The sequence below is a fragment of the Malus sylvestris genome, chromosome 11 (genome assembly GCF_916048215.2).
Source record: "Malus sylvestris chromosome 11, drMalSylv7.2, whole genome shotgun sequence".
NCBI classification, from domain to species: domain Eukaryota; kingdom Viridiplantae; phylum Streptophyta; class Magnoliopsida; order Rosales; family Rosaceae; genus Malus; species Malus sylvestris.
This window is the reverse complement of record NC_062270.1, coordinates 38,169,359-38,189,092: the sequence shown is the minus strand read 5'-3', so window position 1 is coordinate 38,189,092 and position 19,734 is coordinate 38,169,359. Positions and strand designations below refer to the sequence as shown.

General features: G+C 38.3%; 3 protein-coding genes across 3 annotated transcripts; 1 reads left to right on the top strand and 2 right to left on the bottom strand.

Moving 5' to 3' along the window:
• The first annotated feature begins 1,484 nt into the window (after positions 1-1,484).
• On the top strand, positions 1,485-8,848 carry LOC126588897 (protein NETWORKED 1D-like). Its single transcript, XM_050254046.1, has 5 exons — positions 1,485-1,702; positions 2,065-2,130; positions 2,253-2,543; positions 3,094-7,325; positions 7,592-8,848. Exons 3-5 carry the CDS (start codon positions 2,441-2,443, stop codon positions 8,630-8,632), a joined length of 5,376 nt encoding a protein of 1,791 aa, XP_050110003.1. The 5' UTR covers positions 1,485-1,702; positions 2,065-2,130; positions 2,253-2,440; the 3' UTR covers positions 8,633-8,848.
• A 342-nt stretch (positions 8,849-9,190) lies between these two features.
• On the bottom strand, positions 9,191-11,980 carry LOC126588898 (protein ANTAGONIST OF LIKE HETEROCHROMATIN PROTEIN 1-like). Its single transcript, XM_050254047.1, has 2 exons — positions 11,549-11,980; positions 9,191-10,439 (listed from the first exon to the last, which is right to left on the bottom strand). The coding sequence occupies exons 1-2, from the start codon at positions 11,718-11,720 to the stop codon at positions 9,385-9,387; spliced, it is 1,227 nt and encodes a 408-aa protein (XP_050110004.1). The 5' UTR covers positions 11,721-11,980; the 3' UTR covers positions 9,191-9,384.
• Positions 11,981-12,846: 866 nt separating this feature from the next.
• Positions 12,847-19,130, bottom strand: LOC126591469 (sulfate transporter 3.1-like). The gene is made up of 12 exons (XM_050257166.1): positions 18,524-19,130; positions 18,037-18,244; positions 17,326-17,497; positions 16,693-16,758; positions 15,864-15,977; positions 14,937-15,053; positions 14,680-14,806; positions 14,062-14,348; positions 13,771-13,961; positions 13,589-13,674; positions 13,402-13,478; positions 12,847-13,300 (listed from the first exon to the last, which is right to left on the bottom strand). Exons 1-12 carry the CDS (start codon positions 18,861-18,863, stop codon positions 13,112-13,114), a joined length of 1,974 nt encoding a protein of 657 aa, XP_050113123.1. The 5' UTR covers positions 18,864-19,130; the 3' UTR covers positions 12,847-13,111.
• Positions 19,131-19,734: the final 604 nt, after the last annotated feature.

Below are 19,734 nucleotides of genomic sequence, written 5' to 3'. Positions count from 1 at the left end.
TACGTTTTTGCCCTTTTCATTAAAACTCAAAATTTTCAAACAATTTTCATTAGTTTTCCTAACCAACAGCTAAAAGTTGGAAGTTCAAGATAGATATCTTTATTTTTTTAATTTTTTTCTCACATTGTTTGTCAACTCTCACCTTGGAAATTAGAAATTGACGCACATAAAAGTGCATGGGAATCAAGTGACCAAACTCCCGACTTTGATTTCTACTAAAGTAGTCGTATTCTCCTAATGCACTATGCGGGAAGGAAAATTCAGTAATCTTATTAATCAAATAAAAATTGTAGTTATAACTTATAAGTTAGTTATAAAAATAAATAAAAATATAATACCGTTTAAAGTCAGCAGACTCCATTAAACTAAGCAGTAGTTAATCTTTTAGAATAAGAATGAGGATCCTCTTCAGATCCTCTATATGAGGATCCTAGGGATTCTCAAATCATGTGCGTTCATCATACATCGTGATGCCAGTTTTTATCAGATACAATTCATATTTAATTTAAAAAAAAAGTATTTAAAATGATTTCTGACTACACGATATACGATGAACAGACATGATTTGAGAATTTTCAGGATCCTCACAAAAAGGATCCGAAGAGAATCCTCATTGAAGATCCTCATTCTTAGAATAACTATGGTCTAAGATTTAGTATTGCTTATTAGACAACTTATTTGCCACATTGAATATAATATGACATTAGGATGATAGGCATGGTCACATCTAACCGACCATTGGGGAGTCATAGTCTTATCTAAATTTCATACTCTAATAAAGGAGACAACTAAGATAATGTGCATTAGAAGGAAAAAATAATAAAAAATTTGGAAGCCTCTTGATAATTTTGGTAAGGATAAAAATGGGTTCCAAATCTTTGTGTCTGAAGTTTGCGGACCGAGAAATCTGAATTATCCAATTTTAATCTTATAACTCTTATTAGCCATTCTATTGACCCATTTCCCAAAACTCAAAAACCTTTTGACAAAATAAAAAAGAAAAAACCCGAAAAAATTGGGCAATTTAAATCTCTATCAAAAGTAAAGATTTGTTGATTCAAATTCGGAGTGGATCTCATTCCTACCAAAAACATCATCTTTAAAACATGCACAAAATCATAGTCAAACATCAACAAACCCCTAGAAAAAAATCATTCTTGATATCCAAACCACAAGGACATTTTAGTCATTTCACTGAGTCCCAGCCATTTTCTTAAGAATCTCAGTAGGGTTTAGTGTTTACTATCAGAAAAAACAGAACTGCAAATGCTCAAGCTTTTCCGAATCAAAGTGAAAACCGAAATTGGTAACAAAAATCTGAAAAAAAATGGATTAAAAATAGTATTAACTTCAATTTTGACCGTTTGGTTTTTTTTTTTTTTTAACCGTTTGTTTTACAGTCGTTGTTTGACTGTTTCCGGTCTCTCCACCCACCTTTTTCTTTGGTTTACTTCCCCTTTAAACAGTAAAAAACCACAGCATAAAAGGCAAAAGCAGAGCGCAGTGAGAGAGAAAACAGAGAAAGCAGTTTCTGAGACGGATACGTTGCCATCTAAAACAGCCATGGGGTGAGAAAAGAGTAAAGCAAAAGCAGCTGGTGCTGGAAGTGCTTTTTTTTTTGTCGCTGCTGCTGCTGTCGCTAATCACAAACGCAAATTAAGGAAGAAGAGAAATTGTTTTGAGTGATCGTTTTTGCTTCTGGGTAAGTTCTTTTGATCCTTTTTTTCCTGCAGTTTTCGCTTTTACTGCGGAGAAAATCGATGCCATTGTATAAACCTTCGTGGGAAAATGCGTTTGGTGGTTTATTTGGGCTTGATCCTCCTACCCATGACTTCATTTGACTAAATTTTTAATTTTTGGTTTCTGGGTAATTAAAAGTTTGATCCTTTTGTTTTTCTGTAATTTTTAAGGAATTGGGTTGATTTGTAATTGCGTTTTTAGTTTATTATGCATGAGCAATGAAGTTTTTTGCTTCAAAATCTGGTGATTCTATGAAGCTTGTGAATTTGTTGATTTTGTTTAACTAAATTCTGACCATCTAGCTTTTGGTTTGTCTCTGATCAGGTATTTTTGTAGAATCGTATCAGTCAGTTTTAGCATATGATTCCGGACCTGAGTTTTACTGATCAGGTAATTGCTTGCCTTTTGTGATCTTTCTAGTTTAGTCCATGTTCTTAAGAATCTGATCTCACCCACCATGTTGTTCTAAATTCTAATTAATCTGATTTTCGATTGTGGACTTTGGTGATTAGGCTTGATCGTGTGCGAAGTCAGAGTATACGAGGCTTCATCCTACTGAGAATTACTGAATTCTGGTGGTATAGAGCCTGGTTATCAGGTCCTTTGTTGAATTATCCATCTTGGTTTCGGTTTTTGTTGGTTTGTGGATCGGAGTATCACAAAAGCAGTATCGAAGGTGGTGCTGTTATTGGCCAGAGTTATGACTACCGCGTCGCAGGCAGACTCTAGACGCAAGTATTCTTGGTGGTGGGATAGCCACATAAGCCCAAAGAATTCGAAATGGCTTCAGGAAAATCTTACAGGTATACATCAGATACCTGGTGTGATTTGCTGTTTTGTTGCTGTGTTTCTCACATATGTAGAGTGAAGTAATGCTCTCTCGCCGGACACATAAATATTTGATCATGTCAACTGCATTGCATATTTTTGACATGATTTTAACTTCTTCCTATCGAGAAATGTTCATAATGTATAACGAATTCTTTTTGCCTAAACTGTTACATCAACAAATATGGGATATTGGATGGCTAAGAAATGGAACTCAGACCTTATTTAAGTTAGTTTTAATAGTGTAAAAATGTATGTCGGTTGATTCCCAATTTCTTTTGTCGACTGCTCAAGGTGACATCAGTGTGGTAGTACCAGGCTTGTAAACTGCAGTGATCCTGATTTGCCAACAAGATAATCACAATACTTCGCAGTTTGATCTTGTGCATCTTTCCAGTTCTGATTTTATCTTTTCGATGTTCTGTTCATAACAGCAATATTGTTCTCTCTCCCTCATCTCCCTCATCTCTCTCTTCTATGTATTAGATGTATATGGGGTTAATTATGTTTTAACTTCTTGTACAGATATGGATGTCAAAGTCAAACACATGATCAAGCTCATTGAATTGGATGCTGATTCCTTTGCTAGGAGGGCCGAGATGTACTATAAACAGCGCCCAGAATTAATGAAATTGGTTGAAGAGTTCTATCGAGCATACCGTGCGTTAGCTGAAAGATATGATCATGCAACTGGGGCGCTGCGCCAGGCTCATCGAACCATGGCAGAAGCATTTCCCAACCAAGTTCCCTTTGCAATGGGAGATGATTCACCGGCAGGTTCCTGTGCTAGTGAGGCTGATCCCCATACCCCTGAGATGCCACCTCCAATGAGGGCATTCTTAGACCTTGAGGAATTGCAAAAAGATGCTCTGGGAATCTCCTCTTCCCATTTCCTCGGTGTCAAAAGGAATGGAGCTTATACTGATGAATCTGACTCTGCAACAAGCAGAAAGGGCTTGAAACAGCTGAATGATCTATTTGGGTCTGGAGAAGGAAGGGCGAAAAAAGGCCTCAATTTTCATGATGCAGAAGAAAAGGACCGCAGCATGCAGAACAATGGGACCCATGACATCAAGGCTCGATCATTGTCCGAGTCTGATCGACTGGGTAAAGCGGAGACAGAAATTTCAAACTTGAAGGTGGCCCTTGCTAAATTAGAAGCCGAAAAGGAAGCTGGCCTACTTCAGTACCAACAGTGTTTAGAGAGGTTAAATAATCTGGAGTCTGAAGCCTCTCGTGCACATGGGGATTCCAGGGGACTGAACGAACGAGCCAGGAAAGCTGAAGCTGAAGTTCAAGCTTTGAAGGAAGCACTTGTCAAATTGGAGTCTGAAAGGGATGCTAGTCTTCTGCAGTATCAGCAGTGTTTGGAGAAAATCACTGATCTGGAGAACAGTATCTCTCGTGCCCAAAAGGATGCTGGAGAGCTCAATGATCGCGCGAGTAAAGCTGAAACTGAAGCTGGAGCTCTAAAGCAAGATCTTGCAAAGGTCGTAGCAGAGAAAGAAGCTGCACTTGCACAATATCAACAATGTCTAGAAATGATACCAAATCTGGAGGAAAAAATACTGCATATTGAGGAGGATACTAGAAGAATTTGTGAACGAGCTGTCAAAGCCGAAGGTGAAGTTGAAACCTTGAAGCAAGCAATTGCCAAGTTAAATGAAGAGAAGGAAGCTGCTGCTCTCCAGTACCAGCAGTGCTTGGAAACCATATCTACACTAGAGCATAAGATAGCTAGTGCCCAAGAGGAGGCCCAACGGCTACACTCTGAAATAGCTGATGGGAATGCAAAGTTAAAGGGTTCCGAAGAAACGTGTATTCTGCTGGCACAATCTAATCAGACGCTCCAGTCTGAGTTGGAGTCTTTGGTGCAGAAAATGGAATCTCAGGGTGAAGAACTTACAGAGAAGCAGAAGGAGTTGGGCAGACTCTGGACTTGCATACAAGAAGAGCGTTTGCGATTCATGGAGGCAGAAACTGCTTTCCAGACACTGCAGCATTTGCATTCTCAATCCCAGGAGGAACTTAGATCTATGTATTCTGAGCTTCAGAATGGAGCTTTAATTATGAAGGACATGGAAACACGCAATCTAGTTTTGGAGGACGAAGTCCAGAAGGCGAAGGAGGAAAACAAGAGCCTGAGTGGGCTCAATCTGTCTTCATCCATGTCAATAAAAAATCTGCAAGATGAAATCTTAATCTTGAGGGAGACAATTAGGAAACTCGAAGAGGAAGTTGGACTTAGAGTAGACCAAAGAAACGCTCTCCAGCAAGAGATTTATTGCCTGAAAGAGGAACTCAATGATCTGAACAAGAAACACCAAGCTATGCTAGAGCAGGTCGAGTCAGTCGGCTTGGGTCCAGAGTGCCTCGTGTCATCTGTGAAAGAACTGCAGGATGAAAAATCACAGCTAGAACAGATGTGTGAGGCTGAGAGAAGTGTGAAAGCGGCACTGCTAGAAAAGTTGGAAATCATGCAGAAACTTGTGGAGAAAAATGTTCTTTTGGAGAATTCCCTTTCTGATTTGAACGTTGAGTTAGAAGGGGTTAGAGGGAAGGTAAGGGAGTTAGAAGAATCATGTCAATCTCATCTGGAAGAAAAAGGCACAATTGCTGCTGAAAATGCCGCCCTACTTTCTCAGTTACAGATTATGACTGAGAATTTGAAGAAATCTTCTGAGAATAACAACCTTTTGGAGAATTCCCTTTGCGATGCAAATGCTGAACTTGAAGGCTTGAGGGTAAAATCAAAGAGCTTAGAAGAGTGCTGTTTATTGCTTATTAACGAGAAGTCTGGTCTGATCATGGAGAGAGAAAATGTAGTTTCTGAGTTGGACGCTACTCGGCAAAGACTGGAAGGTCTGGGAAAAGGATATGCAGAAATAGAAGAGAAACTCTCTTCTCTGGAGAAGGAAAGAGAATTTGCACGTCGTAAAGTGGAAGAGCTACATGTTTTCTTAGATTCTGAGAAGCAAAAGCATGCTAGTTTTGTTCAGGTAAGTGAAACCCAGATGGCCGTTATGGGGTTGCAGATCTCTCATCTCCAAGCAGAAGGCATGTGCAGGAAGAAAGAATATGAAGTGGAACAAGACAAAGCTGTGAATGCGCAGATTGAAATCTTTATCTTGCAGAAATGCATAGAAGATCTGGAAGAAAATATCTTGTCCCTCATGGTTGAGCGTCAAAAGCTGTTGGAGGCATCCAAAATGTCAGAGAAGCGGATTTCTGACCTAGAGCATGGAAATCTTGAGCAGCAGATGGAGATTAAATCCTTTCTTTTGCAAACGAAAGTACTGAGAATGGGGCTGTATCAGGTGTTGAAGACTGTTGACGTGGATGCAAACCTCGATTGTGCAGGAGAGGTTGAGAAAGATGAAACACTTTTTAACCACATTCTTGTCAAACTTCAAGAGACGCAAAATTCTCTGTCTGAAACTTGTGATCAAAATCAACAGTTGGTTATTGAGAAGTCAGTTCTCATAGAAATGATTGACCAACTAAAACTAGAGGCGGCAAATCTTATGAGAGAAAGAAACACCCTGGACCGAGAGTTCAAGAACCAGTCTGAGAAGCTCGTGGTGTTGCAGAGTGGGGCCCAAAGACTTGAGGAGAAGAATGAAGAATTGAAGTTGAAAGTAGTGGAAGGCGATCGCAGAGAGGAAGTATTGAGGACTGAAATAGATGATCTGCACGAGCAGTTCTTGGACTTGCAAAGTGCACACAACAATCTATTGGAAGAGAATGGCAAGATGCTTGTAGAGAAAGGAGCTTTGGCAAGGATGGTATCGAATTTGTGGGAAGAGAATCGTGGCCTCGAAGAGGAGAAGTCTGTCATGTTTGGTGAAACGATATATCACAATAACTTCTCACTTGTTCTCAAAGATTTTATTTCCAGAAAGCTGCTGGAACTGGAAGAGCTCACTGACTATTTAGATAAACTTCATCTTGGAAAGAATGACCTGGAAGATAAGGTAAGAATATTGGAGGGGAAGTTGGAAGTTACATGGATGGACAACATACAGCTCAAGGAGTCATTAAATAAGTCCGAGAATGAGCTGGAGCTAGTTAAATATGTCAATGATCAATTGAATGGTGAAATTGAAAATGCAAAGGATGCAGTGTCTCATAAAGAAAATGAGCTTTTGGAAGTACATCAGGCCGTCAATGCGCTACAGAATGAGAAGCAAGAATTGCATGCGTTGGTGGAGGATCTGAGTGGTAATTATGATGAGGCTAAGGTGGTACTAGAACATCAAGAGAAGCAGATTTTCAAACTCTCTGCAGATAATGAACATCAAACCAAAGATACTTGCAGCCTTCGCGAAGTGAATCAAGAGTTGGAGTCTGAACTGCTGAAAATGCATGGAGAAGCTGAAAAAACCAAAACTAAAGAGGAAAGTTTGATCAATGAACTGCAAAAGGAAAGGCAAGAGATAGAAATGTGGTTGTTTCAGGCTGTCACATTCTTTGGCGAACTACAGACCTCCACCATTCGTGAAACATTGTTTGAAGGAAAAATCCGCGAGCTCATTGAAGCATGTCAGATACTCGAAGACAGAAGCAATTCCAATGGCATCGAGAACAAAATCATGAAAGAAAGAGTCAGGGCATTGGAAGACGAAAATGGAGGGCTACAAGCTCAGTTGGCTGCATATATTCCAGCTGTCATGTCTTTGAAGGAGTGCATAACATCACTTGAGAAGCATATGCTTGCAGACACCGGATCTCATAAACTTGACACTGCAGAATCAGAGGCAAGTTTCATGTCTGTTTATATGTTCCCTCTAGCAATTAAAAGTTTCAATTATCACGAGCCGTTATTTGTATGTATGCTTTATCATCAAAGTTCATGGTTTATCTCTGGCAAAATTTTCAGAAAGTAAGCCGGTTTCTGTCTAAAAGCTTATTTGGTGGTTGGACATGGATTGTTCAGCTTAAGACGTAGCGACTTTGTTTTCTAGTTCAATGGTGTGATTTCGGATATCATTTGAAATTTACCTACTCGTATTCTTATATCCAGGATGCCCTTCTGCACGCTGAAAGATCTCAAACGGATGGAGATCAAATTGCCACAGTATCAGATGGTGTTTTGGACTTGCAGAATTTACAGAGAAGGATTGAAGCTATTGAAAGGGCAGTGGTGGAGAAAGAAAATCATGTTTCCACAAATCGGGTTCGGAAGAAGTGTGAAATATCTGGATCAGGGAATGAAGTTCTGACAAAAGACATTGTTCTTGATCACAGATCGGAGTGTTCATCCTATGAGGTAAGCAGGAGAGAAACCACAGAGCCTGATGCTCAGATGCTTGAGTTGTGGGAGACCTCTGACCAGGATGACAGCATTGATTTGATGGTTGGCAAATCCCAGAAGGGGGCCGCGGTACCTACTGACCACAGTCAGATGGAGGCAGTGAAGGAGCACAAGAAAAAACACCCCTCTTCTGAATCATTGGTTGAGAAAGAATTGGGCATTGACAAATTAGAGCTTTCTAGGAGATTTACTCAGCCCCGTCAAGAAGGGAACAAGAGAAGGATCCTAGAAAGACTCGACTCCGATGTGCAAAAGTTGACAAACCTTCAGATAACCGTGGAAGATCTTAAGACAAAGGTGGAGATTACTGAACAGAGCAAAAATGGCAAAGATATGGAACTTGATAGCGTAAAGGGGCAGCTGGAAGAAGCTGAAGAGGCCATTACAAAGTTGTTTGACGCCAATCAAAAGTTGATGAAGAGCGTTGAAGATGCTCCTCCGTCCTCGGATGGAGCTTCTGGGGAAGTTCCAGATGAAAGTGGGAGCGTGAGAAGGAGGAGACTTTCAGAACAAGCAAAAAGAGGGTCGGAAAAAATTGGGCGGTTGCAGTTGCAGGTGCAGAAACTGCAGTTTCTTCTTCTGAAAATCGATGGCAAAACTGACAGCAAAGGATCAGCTAGAATAATCGAGCGGAAGAAAAGCGTTCTTCTACGTGACTACCTCTATGGCGTGAGAAAACCCGTCAACCAAGGGAAACGGAAGAAAGCGCCCTTCTGCGCATGCATGCAGCCCCCAACCAAGGGAGATTGAAGCCAAGAAATTTCATTAGTTTCCAGTAAAATGATGAGGCACTAGTTTTGCCTCAACTGTCCATAAGTTTTTTTTCCTTTTAGAGTTCTACTTATTTTGCCATATTTTAGAGAGAGAGGAAGAGTATTGGGTCTTGAATTAGTTTTGAGATCCTGCTGTATATTTCAGGCCCCATCTTCTATTCAAAAGAAACCCACTCTGATGGGGTTTGCTTTCTTTCATGTTTTTTCCTTCTTCTCTTACATAAATAGTACTAGCAGAGTGTATGCAGCGGCTTAAAATAAAATCTTTTGTTGAATCCTGTTGGTTCGGTGTTTACATTCTTTCTGCATTACAGGTTCTCGTATAGGTTTTTTCATTCTCCGGAATCTGGGGAGATCCTTATGTGTAAGCGGGAGTCTATCGCCCTCACCTTGCAGCACTCGTCACATATGTTGTAGCACTACAGAGTGAGGGGATATACCACCGGTTACACCTAAGTTTTTCTCCAGGGCTCTACATGTTACTTTCGGTCTGTAGTCCAAAACCCTAATACATGCACAAGGACGAAGGGCAAAGTGACAGCATAAACAGTTTTTCCTTGACATTAGCCAAAACCAATTGCACTGAAGACAAGGCAAATTGCGTACAGAATTCTTCAAGCTTTACAAGCTTCAACGTCTCCTCAAACAGTATCTGTCGGGCGCCCTGTGCAAGGAGGCTCCGAGCTTTCAACTCGTCTAAACCAGATGAGCAGAGCCGCAGAACAAAATTCACTTTGGTGCGCCGGTCTGCTTGCCGTGCTCCCAGTGTTTGATTAAGTTATCCCTCATGGTCCTCCCCAATGGATCAACTTGCTTGCAGCATTGTTCTCCATATCCCGAGTCATGATGACCGGATAAAGCAACATCTGGGTCCAATATATCTCCACTATCGACGATTATATTGTGAAGCAAACAACATACCAAGATAATGCTAGGAAGTTTTCGCTTGTCGGGTCTCCACATAACCTTGCTAAGGATTCTCCAAGTGCCCTTCAACTGCGAGAATGCCCTTACTGCAAGCGACCTTGCAGCCTCATGTGTGGCATTAAAAGAAGAAATGGAAGCTGTGCCAGCATTGCTTTCAATAGGAGTTATGAGCCAGGGAAGCAAAGGATAGCCAACCCCACCAACTAAGTATTCTCTAATCTCTACTCCACCAGATAAACTTCTAGCATTTCCATTCAAACGCTGTCCGCCTTCACAGAGCTTGTAAAACCCTGAACACTTTAACAGTCTAGACACAGTCATGCCCCCGGGCCAACCAGTCACAATGTCGAGAAATCTCATCTCGTGGTCGACAATTCCCTGCAAGAGCATGCTGTAGTTCTCCTCTGGATCACACCAATCGTCTGATGTTTGAACAGTTGGAAGGGTCATAATGATGTGTGTACCATCTATGGCTCCACAGCAATTCAGCAATCCAAAGGATGCTTCAAATTCAGACTTAATCTCTTCTATTCTTTTCGAATCAGGCCACTTGAGGTGGTGCTTTGCGCGCTCTTCCAATGCTTCAATGAATCTCCAAGTGACCTGAGAAACTGTGGACTGGCCAACCCCAAAGGCAGCTCCCACTGAGACTTGAGACTCCCCGGATGCCAACCTTCTCATGGCGATCGCAACCTGTTTCTCAACACTGAGAAGCCTTCCTTCTATGTTGATGAGTCCTGATGGCGGCCTCGACACAAGGTCTTCTCTTACAAGTGAACATATGTAGTCGAAAGTCTTTTTCGAGACCCTAAAGAAAAACTTAAATCCTTCCTCCTCATCATTGGATACTGAAGAACCTACACACATGTGAATTAATCAGAAGTGCAGAATAAAGTATCATGGAAACTTTCTAAAGTGAAATCAACTTTTAAAAATCTCTACTAAAATAGAAATCAACAATTTCCCTACTCCAGATGTCAAACCAAAATCTCTAAATTTATAATTATACCTAATTGATAGCTAGTTTTCTTGTAATGGCCACCAGAAATTACCACAACTACCTTGCATTTTTTGACAAGATATGTATTCTAAACTACTCCTATGTACGCAGTTGTGGCTAGAGTGCCTTTAAGAATGTTAAATATGAAACAGATAGCTAGTTTTCTTGCAACGGCCACCAGAAATTACCACAACCACTTGCATTTTTTTACAAGATATATATATTCTAAACTACTCTTATTTATGCAGTAGTCGGCTAGAGCGCCTTCAAAAATGTTAAATACCTAATCGATAACTAGTTTTCTTGTAACGGCCACAGAAATTACCACAACCATTTGCATTTTTTTACAAGATATATGTTCTAAACTACTCTGATTTATGCAGCAGTGGGCTAGAGCGCCTTTAACATGTTAAATACTTAATTGATAGCTAGTTTTCTTGTCACACCCACCAGATATTTACCACAACCACTTGCATTTTTTGACAAGATGATATATATATTATAAACTACTCTAATTTACGCAGACGTGGGCTAGAGATGCACTCCCCTCATGCATCCAAGTTCGAATCCCCTTCCACGCAGCTTAGATTAGTTTAAACTAGAATACCTCGCTCGTATAAAAAACCTACTCTAATTTAAGGGGAGGGGAATCTGAACTTGGGTGAAAGGGGGCGGCTAGCCAACTGGCCTAACCCACATCCGCATAACCACATGCATTTGCAGGTGCTGTTCTGAATTCTTACCATTTCAGTGACCAAATTCATGATTCTAGCCAACTTGAAAACCACATTTTACAGGTTTTGAGCTGTAAATCTGAATAAAGTCACCGAATTTAACAGTCCAGAACAAATTTTAGATAAAACCCACATCAATTTTTCTCGTGGAATGTAACATTTTCCAGTAAAAAAAAAAGCAGTAAATTAAGAGGGTAACTGAAGAGTAAGCGAGCTGAGTGAAAAGTAAAACCTGCAGGGGTTGAAGAATTCTTCTGCCAGAAACTATCCCACCAATCAGAATCAACTGCTTTCGCCTCCACCGGAACCACTTCGCTCTTGCTTTTCCTAAATTTCCTGTCTTTCTTGCTTTTCTTCGATTTCTTCGATTTCTTCGATTTCTTCGATTTCTTCGGAGGCGCCATGGAAGGTAAAGCTCTGATGATCCCAGAAGAAAAAAAAGTGCTTGGATGGAAGGAAAGTGATGGAAAGTTAATAAATTGGAACTGTTTTCTTCATCTCCAACACATGCGCTTCCGACATTTGATGACTGAAAGTCACTGAACCGAGTTCGAGCTGGTCGTGTGTCTCCACATTTGTTTTGCAGGAACAGAACGGAAACGACTGTTGGTCTAACAGGGGAGTCCACAACAGCAGGGCCGACTGGATGTGGGCTGGTTTGATTGTGGATGCAATTTGGACATTGAGTTGGTCTTGGGTTAAACCAGTTTTTTATTTATTTTATTTTTATTTTTAACAAACGATATTATCTACACTAAAAGAGAAGTATTATCTACACTAAAAGAGAAGGAGTAGACTTAGCCTCACAATGGGCTAGCAATAATGTGGTTTAAATTGGCCTTTGGTGAGAATCGAACATAAGACCTCCAACTTACAAGTGAAGAGGAATATTATTGGATACTAAGTGGCAAAACCAGCTCTTGAAATTGGAGAAAACTCGTTATGAAACGGATACATAAAAAATACATGTGTATTATTTTGGAAAGTTTCTTAAAACACTTCCTTATAAATATAGATAGTCAAAATTCACAGAATTATAATAAAAAAATAATTCAATCAATCTAGGTCATCCAATGTTTGTAGCATTTAATGCTATGTAGTATGGAAGAATTTTTCAAAAATAAATATATTAAACGTGAAAAGTATATAAGTACATAAATAACACATGTACAATACTATGATTTAAGAAAAGTTTGTATTTTATGATCCACTTAATAACCATTTCATTTGTTTATGTGGTTTTTTGTTTACGTTTTTTTTAAATGAAAACTTGTTTGATAATTGTATTGTTTTTATTTTTCATATGAAAAGTGAAAACTAAAATTTGAAAACTCATAAAAGTAGGTGCACTTTATTTATTTATTTTTTTTTTCACAAACTCAAAATGGAAAGTATTATCAAAAACAAGGATTTCTTTACTGGTCACTTGAGGGGTTGATTTGATATGTAAGTCGATATAAGCTTGCGTGAAATCATAGTGGTCATACCTATTTTGGCAATAACATATAAGTGGACTACTAATAATCGAGGTTCACAAAAATAGATCTATATAAAATTTTGTTTCATCATGAGATATACATTATGCAAATTACATCATGTTGGAAGGGAAAAAAATTAACGCTTCCAACTTTCCACTAATTAAGCAAACCAATAACATAAAGCAACGAGACTCATTCCTCATTTTTCAACGAGACCTCATCATATTTTACCTACACGCATGCTGCTTTTTTCTGATACATAAATCCAAATATTGGTACGTACTACGTAGGCAAGCCAATTAAGCTAGCTACGCAACTCAGACGTTATTCCATGCGCCGGGTTCTTGATCTTTGATTGGGTTGGGTTTGGTGGTGTGAAGCATGAATTTACATGCTGCAACTGCCTCTGCAACTGTGAGATAAATCCACTGCTGACCTATTTTCTCGATCAACTCCGACTTGTTCATCTTCTTCATCACCTCACCTCCGGGGTTCGCCAACACAAGCTAATTACATAAACGAAACACGGTGTTAGATTTAGTGTTCTTTGTATATTAAAACTATTACTAACACTCTAAGAGTCACGATAAGAGACTATAGATTGTACCTGAAGCCCCCTTCTATCAACTAGCTTCTTAACCTCATCCAACATGCTTATTCCACTTGTGTCTATGTTAGCAACGGCTGCAAAGGAATCAATTTTAGGGTGATTAGTACCACTAATTGAATAATTTACATTATTTTCTTTAGGTGAATTGATTAATGCATAATAATTGTTTAATAAGTTCCCTTACCACTCATATCCAATATCACATATTGTAAGCTACTTTCCCCTGCAGATTTTATTCTATCTTCCTCATCATTAATCCACCTTGTAATCCTGAAAATATGTAGCAGTTTAGGTTAACATCAAGCTTTAAATACCTATTAATTTTTATATAAACATAGTTAATTTTCAGTTGTAATTTTCAAATACCTTTCTCTTAAGTAGTTGGTATTTGCAAAGTAAATGGGAGCATCGATCTCAAGTATCAGAATTCCAGGAATATTGCTTGCACTTTGGTACTGGTCAACATTTCTGTAATCCATGGAATTCGGAAGGTTTCCAAGAATAAAGGTCCTAGGCCTTGCCACAAACAAAAGCACCCTCATCACAGATATTGCAACCTGCATAAATAAGTCAAACCACAGTAATTTGTTGACCTGTTGTTAGTGTCATACACACAATAATTTTCATTAGGATAGTGTGACATATATTCATACGTACCGCTAAGACTAGGCCGTTTTGAACGCTGCTAAAAACGACACCGATGTACGCACTCATGCAGACAACGAAATCAAACTTGTCAACCTTCCAGAGGTGGATTGCAGCTTCATAATCTATTAGGCCGAGCATGGCGGCGATTATAATGGCAGACAACACAACAAGGGGAGTGTAGTGGAACAATGGTGTGAGGAACAACAATGTGAACATCATTGCAATTGCCATGATAACGTTTGACATTGCCGTCTTGCATCCTGCATTGTAGTTCACTGCTGATCTGGAAAATGGCCCTGAAATTTATTGAAGAAATTTCATGTGATTAATGAGAGAAGATAATTGGCACATGAAGTTAATTAAAGGGCTCTTCACAAATATTAATCCTCAAAATCACAATTTCATTGTAAAAAACACGTCAAATACCAGTATGAATAAAAAAAGCACTGGACTCAGTTGTTATTGTACTCAACTATTATGGCGTCTGACATTAATAGTTGATAGATGGTCCCTTTTTTTTTCTTTTTTTCTTTTTTTTGTCTTTCTATAGTATACATGATTCTAGAAGTGTTTCTCCCAACATTAACAATTGTCAGTAATTAAGTAATTAATATAGGTAATTAGTACCTGTAGTGAGGTAGCAAGAAGTGCAAGAACCAGCAATGTTCATCATCCCAATGGCAATCATCTCTTTATTCCCATCAATGTGGTAATTCTTGAACATGGAAAAGCTTCTCCCAACTGCTATTCCTTCCTGCACATAATTACCAACAAATTCCACAATCAGTTTATTAATTATTTTAAGCTATTAATTATGGTGATCAGTCGTGTTAATCAATAATTAGTAGAGTAATTAAGGATTTGATTTATATATATATACTTACAGCAAGAGCTATGATGCCCGTAATGACGCCAGTTTTAAAAGCTGTTGTGAGATAAGGAGACACAAACACAAGGTCTCCAAACGACAATGGATTAATCCCCTTCTTCAGATTTCCTATCTGAATATATATTAACCATAAAATACAGGCATTAATTAGAAACCTTTTGTCATTGTGTAAATAACAAAAAGAAAACAAGAAGGAATTTTTGTTTGACTTTTAAATTCAAAAGAAATGAAAAGGAAAACGTATTGAATCTGTTGACCATGACCTAGCAACCAGAACTGAACTGTCACATAATGCCATGGGAGATAAGGCAAAGTTAGGGGTCCACCCAGTCACTACCTAGTGCTATTATTTGTGGGGACTTAAATAATGTAGACGACAGAGTGCTGAACAATCATTTTTCGGTTTTGGCCCAAGATTAGTTTGTGAAAGGCTTATAACACATGGGGAGGTAGACCTACTTTGTCTCTATTAATGGTGGTCCAAACTGTTCCTAATGTCTTTCTCCACACTAAGCCACTCTAGTTGGTGATCACTCACGGACTCCAAACAATGTGTACTGTATGTATTCGGGTGTCTGTACCTACATGATGTCAAACATAAATATACGTACGAGTGTACACACCTAGCATCGTGATATAATCTCTCGCATGAGAGATAAATGATTTGCCATGTATGCCTTCATGTGTATGTGATTTTCATGGTGTGAGATGCAGACACACATGTATATACAATTGATGACATAAAAGAATCTCTAGCACAAGAGGAGAAAAATGTATATGGGACGGTCTCATGAGCTCTTTATGTCTCCGATCAATTTCAAGAGAGACATATAAAAGCTATAGGCCATCCTATGAAGTTTTTTTTTGTAAGGAGAGATTAGGGTTATGCATGTGTTCCCTTTAGTTTGATGTGTAAGCTCACCACTTGAACGCCATGTTTCTCAGCATGGGTGAGATAAACCAAAACACTTCCCAAAATCACTGACGTCAAAGGTGCCATGGCTGATATCCAAAAGAACTTCGGTTTCTTCTTGCTCTGCATTATCATGTTGTCCAACATATAAAGACAAAGAAAATGTATGAGCCACATTAGCATTAATTTAAAATTCACTTTTCTTCATGCTTACAAGTTACAACGTAAACAAAACTAGAGCAATAATTTTAAGGACAAAGCCAGAGAAAGCGTCAAGACAATGATTAATTATATTATGTTAAAAGTTCCCTTTTCATGGATTAATTAAAATTTCTAATTATTTACTAAATGCTAGTATTACTTGAACAAGGTGGATGCAGATGCAGCTCGGGGTCAATCGTCTTTGAAAGGTTTTGTTACTTAATGTTGAAAGTGGGAGTAGGTTAGGGTTGAAAATGAAAGGAGAATTTTGATGAAAAAAAATAATATATATATAAAGTTGATTCCAAACCATGGAAAACACAGGCTTGGAAAAATGAGATGCTAAGCAGTTCAAGAAACTTTCTGACTAGGACATATGATCCCATCCAGTGATACTTTTCTGTAAATTACTTACAAATTACTTTAGTAATGGCCCTATTAATCCAATCGAATTATACCATATTTTTCTGCTTTCAATTTCATGATATTTTAATTTTTGGGCCAACGGCATATACTTGCGTGACAAAAGAGAGTTTAATTTTAAATCAAGATTAATTAAAACATGGCAGATACAAAGAATAAGTATCTGAAATTAATAAACAAGAAATTTAAGATATGGCCGGTTCGATTCACTTACGAAGTATTTGGTGGTGAGGAGGAAGAAAAGAAATAAACAACCCAAAACTCCGCTTTCCCATCTCCACTGCAACAACCACATCAATCATTGAGATAGAAATAGAATTATACATGCAAACGAAAACCAAAGATGCAAACTTTCTTGCTCAAATTCTTCTATGCCAATTGTTATTTCAACACATCATATGCCTTTTGAAATAAAAACACTTCAAGCTTTAGAAATATCCCCTCACTTTTTCATTTTTTTCCTCAAAAGATTATGCATGGCCACTCGAGCTAGGTCAAGAATCAAACTCATCTTACGATAACGCAGATATGTAAGAGTTCTATTATTTCATAATATTTTCTCGTAAGTGTATACATACAATGTTATTCTCAGAATAATGACATGAGTTTTAGATGTGATAAGACAAATCACAGATAACTTTAAAACAGTATTATATACAACTTTAACGTTAAAATTTATTAATTTCCACTCATCTGATTAATTTGATCCTATATGCTCACATGGAATAGTTTTCCATTAATTAAATTAAACATCTAGAAAAGTATCACGAGCGTTTGAGATTTATAAATTTGTGATATTGGTATATATATTTCTGTGGCCGGAAAAGAAAGGAAAGGGACAACAAACCTCATGTGTTTGGCTGAAAACAGAGCGCATAACTGACACTAAATCGGTGCCATGGGTGAAGTTGTTAAGCCCTAGAATTCCCTTTAGCTGTTGCAGGCACACCACAGTCGCTGCCCCCGCCATAAACCCTACTATCGTTGCATGTGATAAAAAATCCACAATAAACCCTAGCCTGCAAAAATCCAGTCGAATCAAATTAAAAATCAATCACGTACATAAATAAATAAATAAATATATATATATATACACGAATTTAATTGTTTATTAGAAATATATATAAGCAAATTTACGGTCTCAGCTCCCTTGTAAAATATGAAATAGATACCAAAAATAGAAAGAAAAAAATTTTGGACTATAATTTTTATATTCTTTCTATCCATATCTTGCGTATTTTCCAATCTATATATGAATCTGGCAGTGATCGATCACTGTCTCTGTAGATTCTTGAATAAGATAAGTTACAAAAATTAGAGTTTGTCTATTCATAATTGAACAAGGACAAAGTCAAATTCTCGTAAAAGACCAAAAATCCAGAAATATATACAAGTACAAGATGTTTCAGTAAAAACTTAACCTTTTTCGATCAATTTGAGCTTGTTTTGTTGTTCCCACTACTTAAATTAATAAGTTGCTTTTTTTTGGAAAGTTAATAAGTTGCTTCTAATTAGCTAATTATACTTAAAATGAATAGAATCTTTAGTAATTGCTGACCTCAACAAACCCAAGGAAGCTTGGAAAACTCCGGCGAAGAAGGTTGCAGTGAAGGCAAGGTGAAGATAAAGGGTAGGGTTTTCTGCGGCATTGACCTCAGCCCCCAGCATTGAAGCTGTGAGAAGTGAGGCCACAGCCACAGTCCCCACAGCCAAATCTCTTGAGCTCCCCATCATGGCATAAATCAATGGTGGAACAAAGCTTGAATCTGCATTATTAATTATTTTTAACTTAATAAAAGAATCAAAGTTCCATAATCTATCACAACGCGCAACTCGCACATGACACATGTGACCTATAATTATTAATCCATTCACGTTAAAATTGAAGAAGAAAAAAGAATAAAGTTATTACGACCCCATAATCTTATCTGCACGCTTTTTTTTTTTTTTTTTTTTTGAGTTTTAAACATTGAACAACAAATTGGGAGCGTGAATAACATGAAGAAAAAAAAAATGAGACTAATTTTTTTTAAAAGGCTACTTACATAGGCCAAGAATTGGTGGCAAGTTAGCAAGCTTGGCATAGCTAATCCCCTGAGGGATCGCGAGGCTAGCGATGGTGATGCCGGAAATGAGATCGGATTTCAAGAAATCGAGTGTATAGCGGGGTGCCCATTCGAGGATGGGAAAGAAGTACTGGAAGCCAAGAACGAATTTTCTTGAAGCAGGTTGGTTCTTAAACGGCCTCAAAGGGTCATCAGGAAAAAAGGTCTCCTTGAGAGAAGACTTCAATGTTTTGATGAAAGGTTGAGGTGGTGGGATCTCTACTCGGTGTGGAGAGTCCTCCACATTGGTTGAAGGGTACACATAATCAACGTTACCCATAATAAAATGAAAGGGAAGTGATTTCTGATAAAATTAAAGGGGAGTGATTTCCGAACCAACTAGCTAAGTACGAACAAATTAAAAGGACACAATTTATAATAGTATTGAATGGGTTTGGGATGTTCTGGCACCGAATTGGGAATGCTAAATTTGGAGAAAGATTTGGAGGATGTGGTGGGAAGTTGGGTGAGAAATCAAGGAGAAGAAGTTGTAGGAAGGATTGAGAGAGAGATGATTGTTGACGCTGATCGAGAGAAGAGTGATTCCTTGTGGGAAATATATACAAGTGGAGGACGGTAGTGTTCGCTTGGATTTTTCATTATTTTTTAAGAGAGTGCTTTTGGGGACCCACGATGGGGTATCGTATTAGTGACGAAAGAGGGACACGTTTGCAAGGGTTTTCAAAAATGCTAGCTGCACACCTCGTGCTTTATTTTGTTCACTTCTCCTCCGAAGAGGAGGCAAAATCCGGGAAGCTCACGTATATTAATATTATGGTTCTTTTCTCCTTTATAATGTCCATTTTCTTTTAAATTTTTTTTTATTACAAACAATAATATTACTCTATAATATATTAATTAGCAAAGAGAGCCACTTAAATTAGGAAGACAATAAATTGAAGACGAAACCGTATGCACCACAATTTTTAACGATTTAGATATGCATATATGGGCGTGGCCTACTCCTTTGTTGCCAATATGGCATCACTTTGTGATGATGTGGTGCACTCTCATTGGTTGTAGTGTACATGAATCTCAATTATTTTCAGCACGTGTCGGCTTAGGAGTGTTGATTAGTTTGTGGAAGACAATTATTTACTGGTAATTGCCATGCATCAGTTCAGATATTCTCAGATTACCTAATTATAAGG

What these genes read in the sequence shown, in the direction of transcription:
- LOC126588897 (XM_050254046.1), top strand. Translation starts at nt 2,441, where the DNA reads ATGACTACCGCGTCGCAGGCAGACTCTAGACGCAAGTATTCTTGGTGG. An exon ending in GCTTCAGGAAAATCTTACAG is followed by an intron (nt 2,544 to 3,093) that starts GTATACATCAGA and finishes CTTCTTGTACAG; the next exon opens with ATATGGATGTCAAAGTCAAA. An exon ending in TTGACACTGCAGAATCAGAG is followed by an intron (nt 7,326 to 7,591) that starts GCAAGTTTCATG and finishes TCTTATATCCAG; the next exon opens with GATGCCCTTCTGCACGCTGA.
- LOC126591469 (XM_050257166.1), bottom strand. Translation starts at nt 18,863, where the DNA reads ATGGGTAACGTTGATTATGTGTACCCTTCAACCAATGTGGAGGACTCT. An exon ending in GCCACCAATTCTTGGCCTAT is followed by an intron (nt 18,245 to 18,523) that starts GTAAGTAGCCTT and finishes TTAATAATGCAG; the next exon opens with ATTCAAGCTTTGTTCCACCA. An exon ending in GCTTCCTTGGGTTTGTTGAG is followed by an intron (nt 17,498 to 18,036) that starts GTCAGCAATTAC and finishes GGATTTTTGCAG; the next exon opens with GCTAGGGTTTATTGTGGATT.
- LOC126588898 (XM_050254047.1), bottom strand. Translation starts at nt 11,720, where the DNA reads ATGGCGCCTCCGAAGAAATCGAAGAAATCGAAGAAATCGAAGAAATCG. An exon ending in GAATTCTTCAACCCCTGCAG is followed by an intron (nt 10,440 to 11,548) that starts GTTTTACTTTTC and finishes ACATGTGTGTAG; the next exon opens with GTTCTTCAGTATCCAATGAT.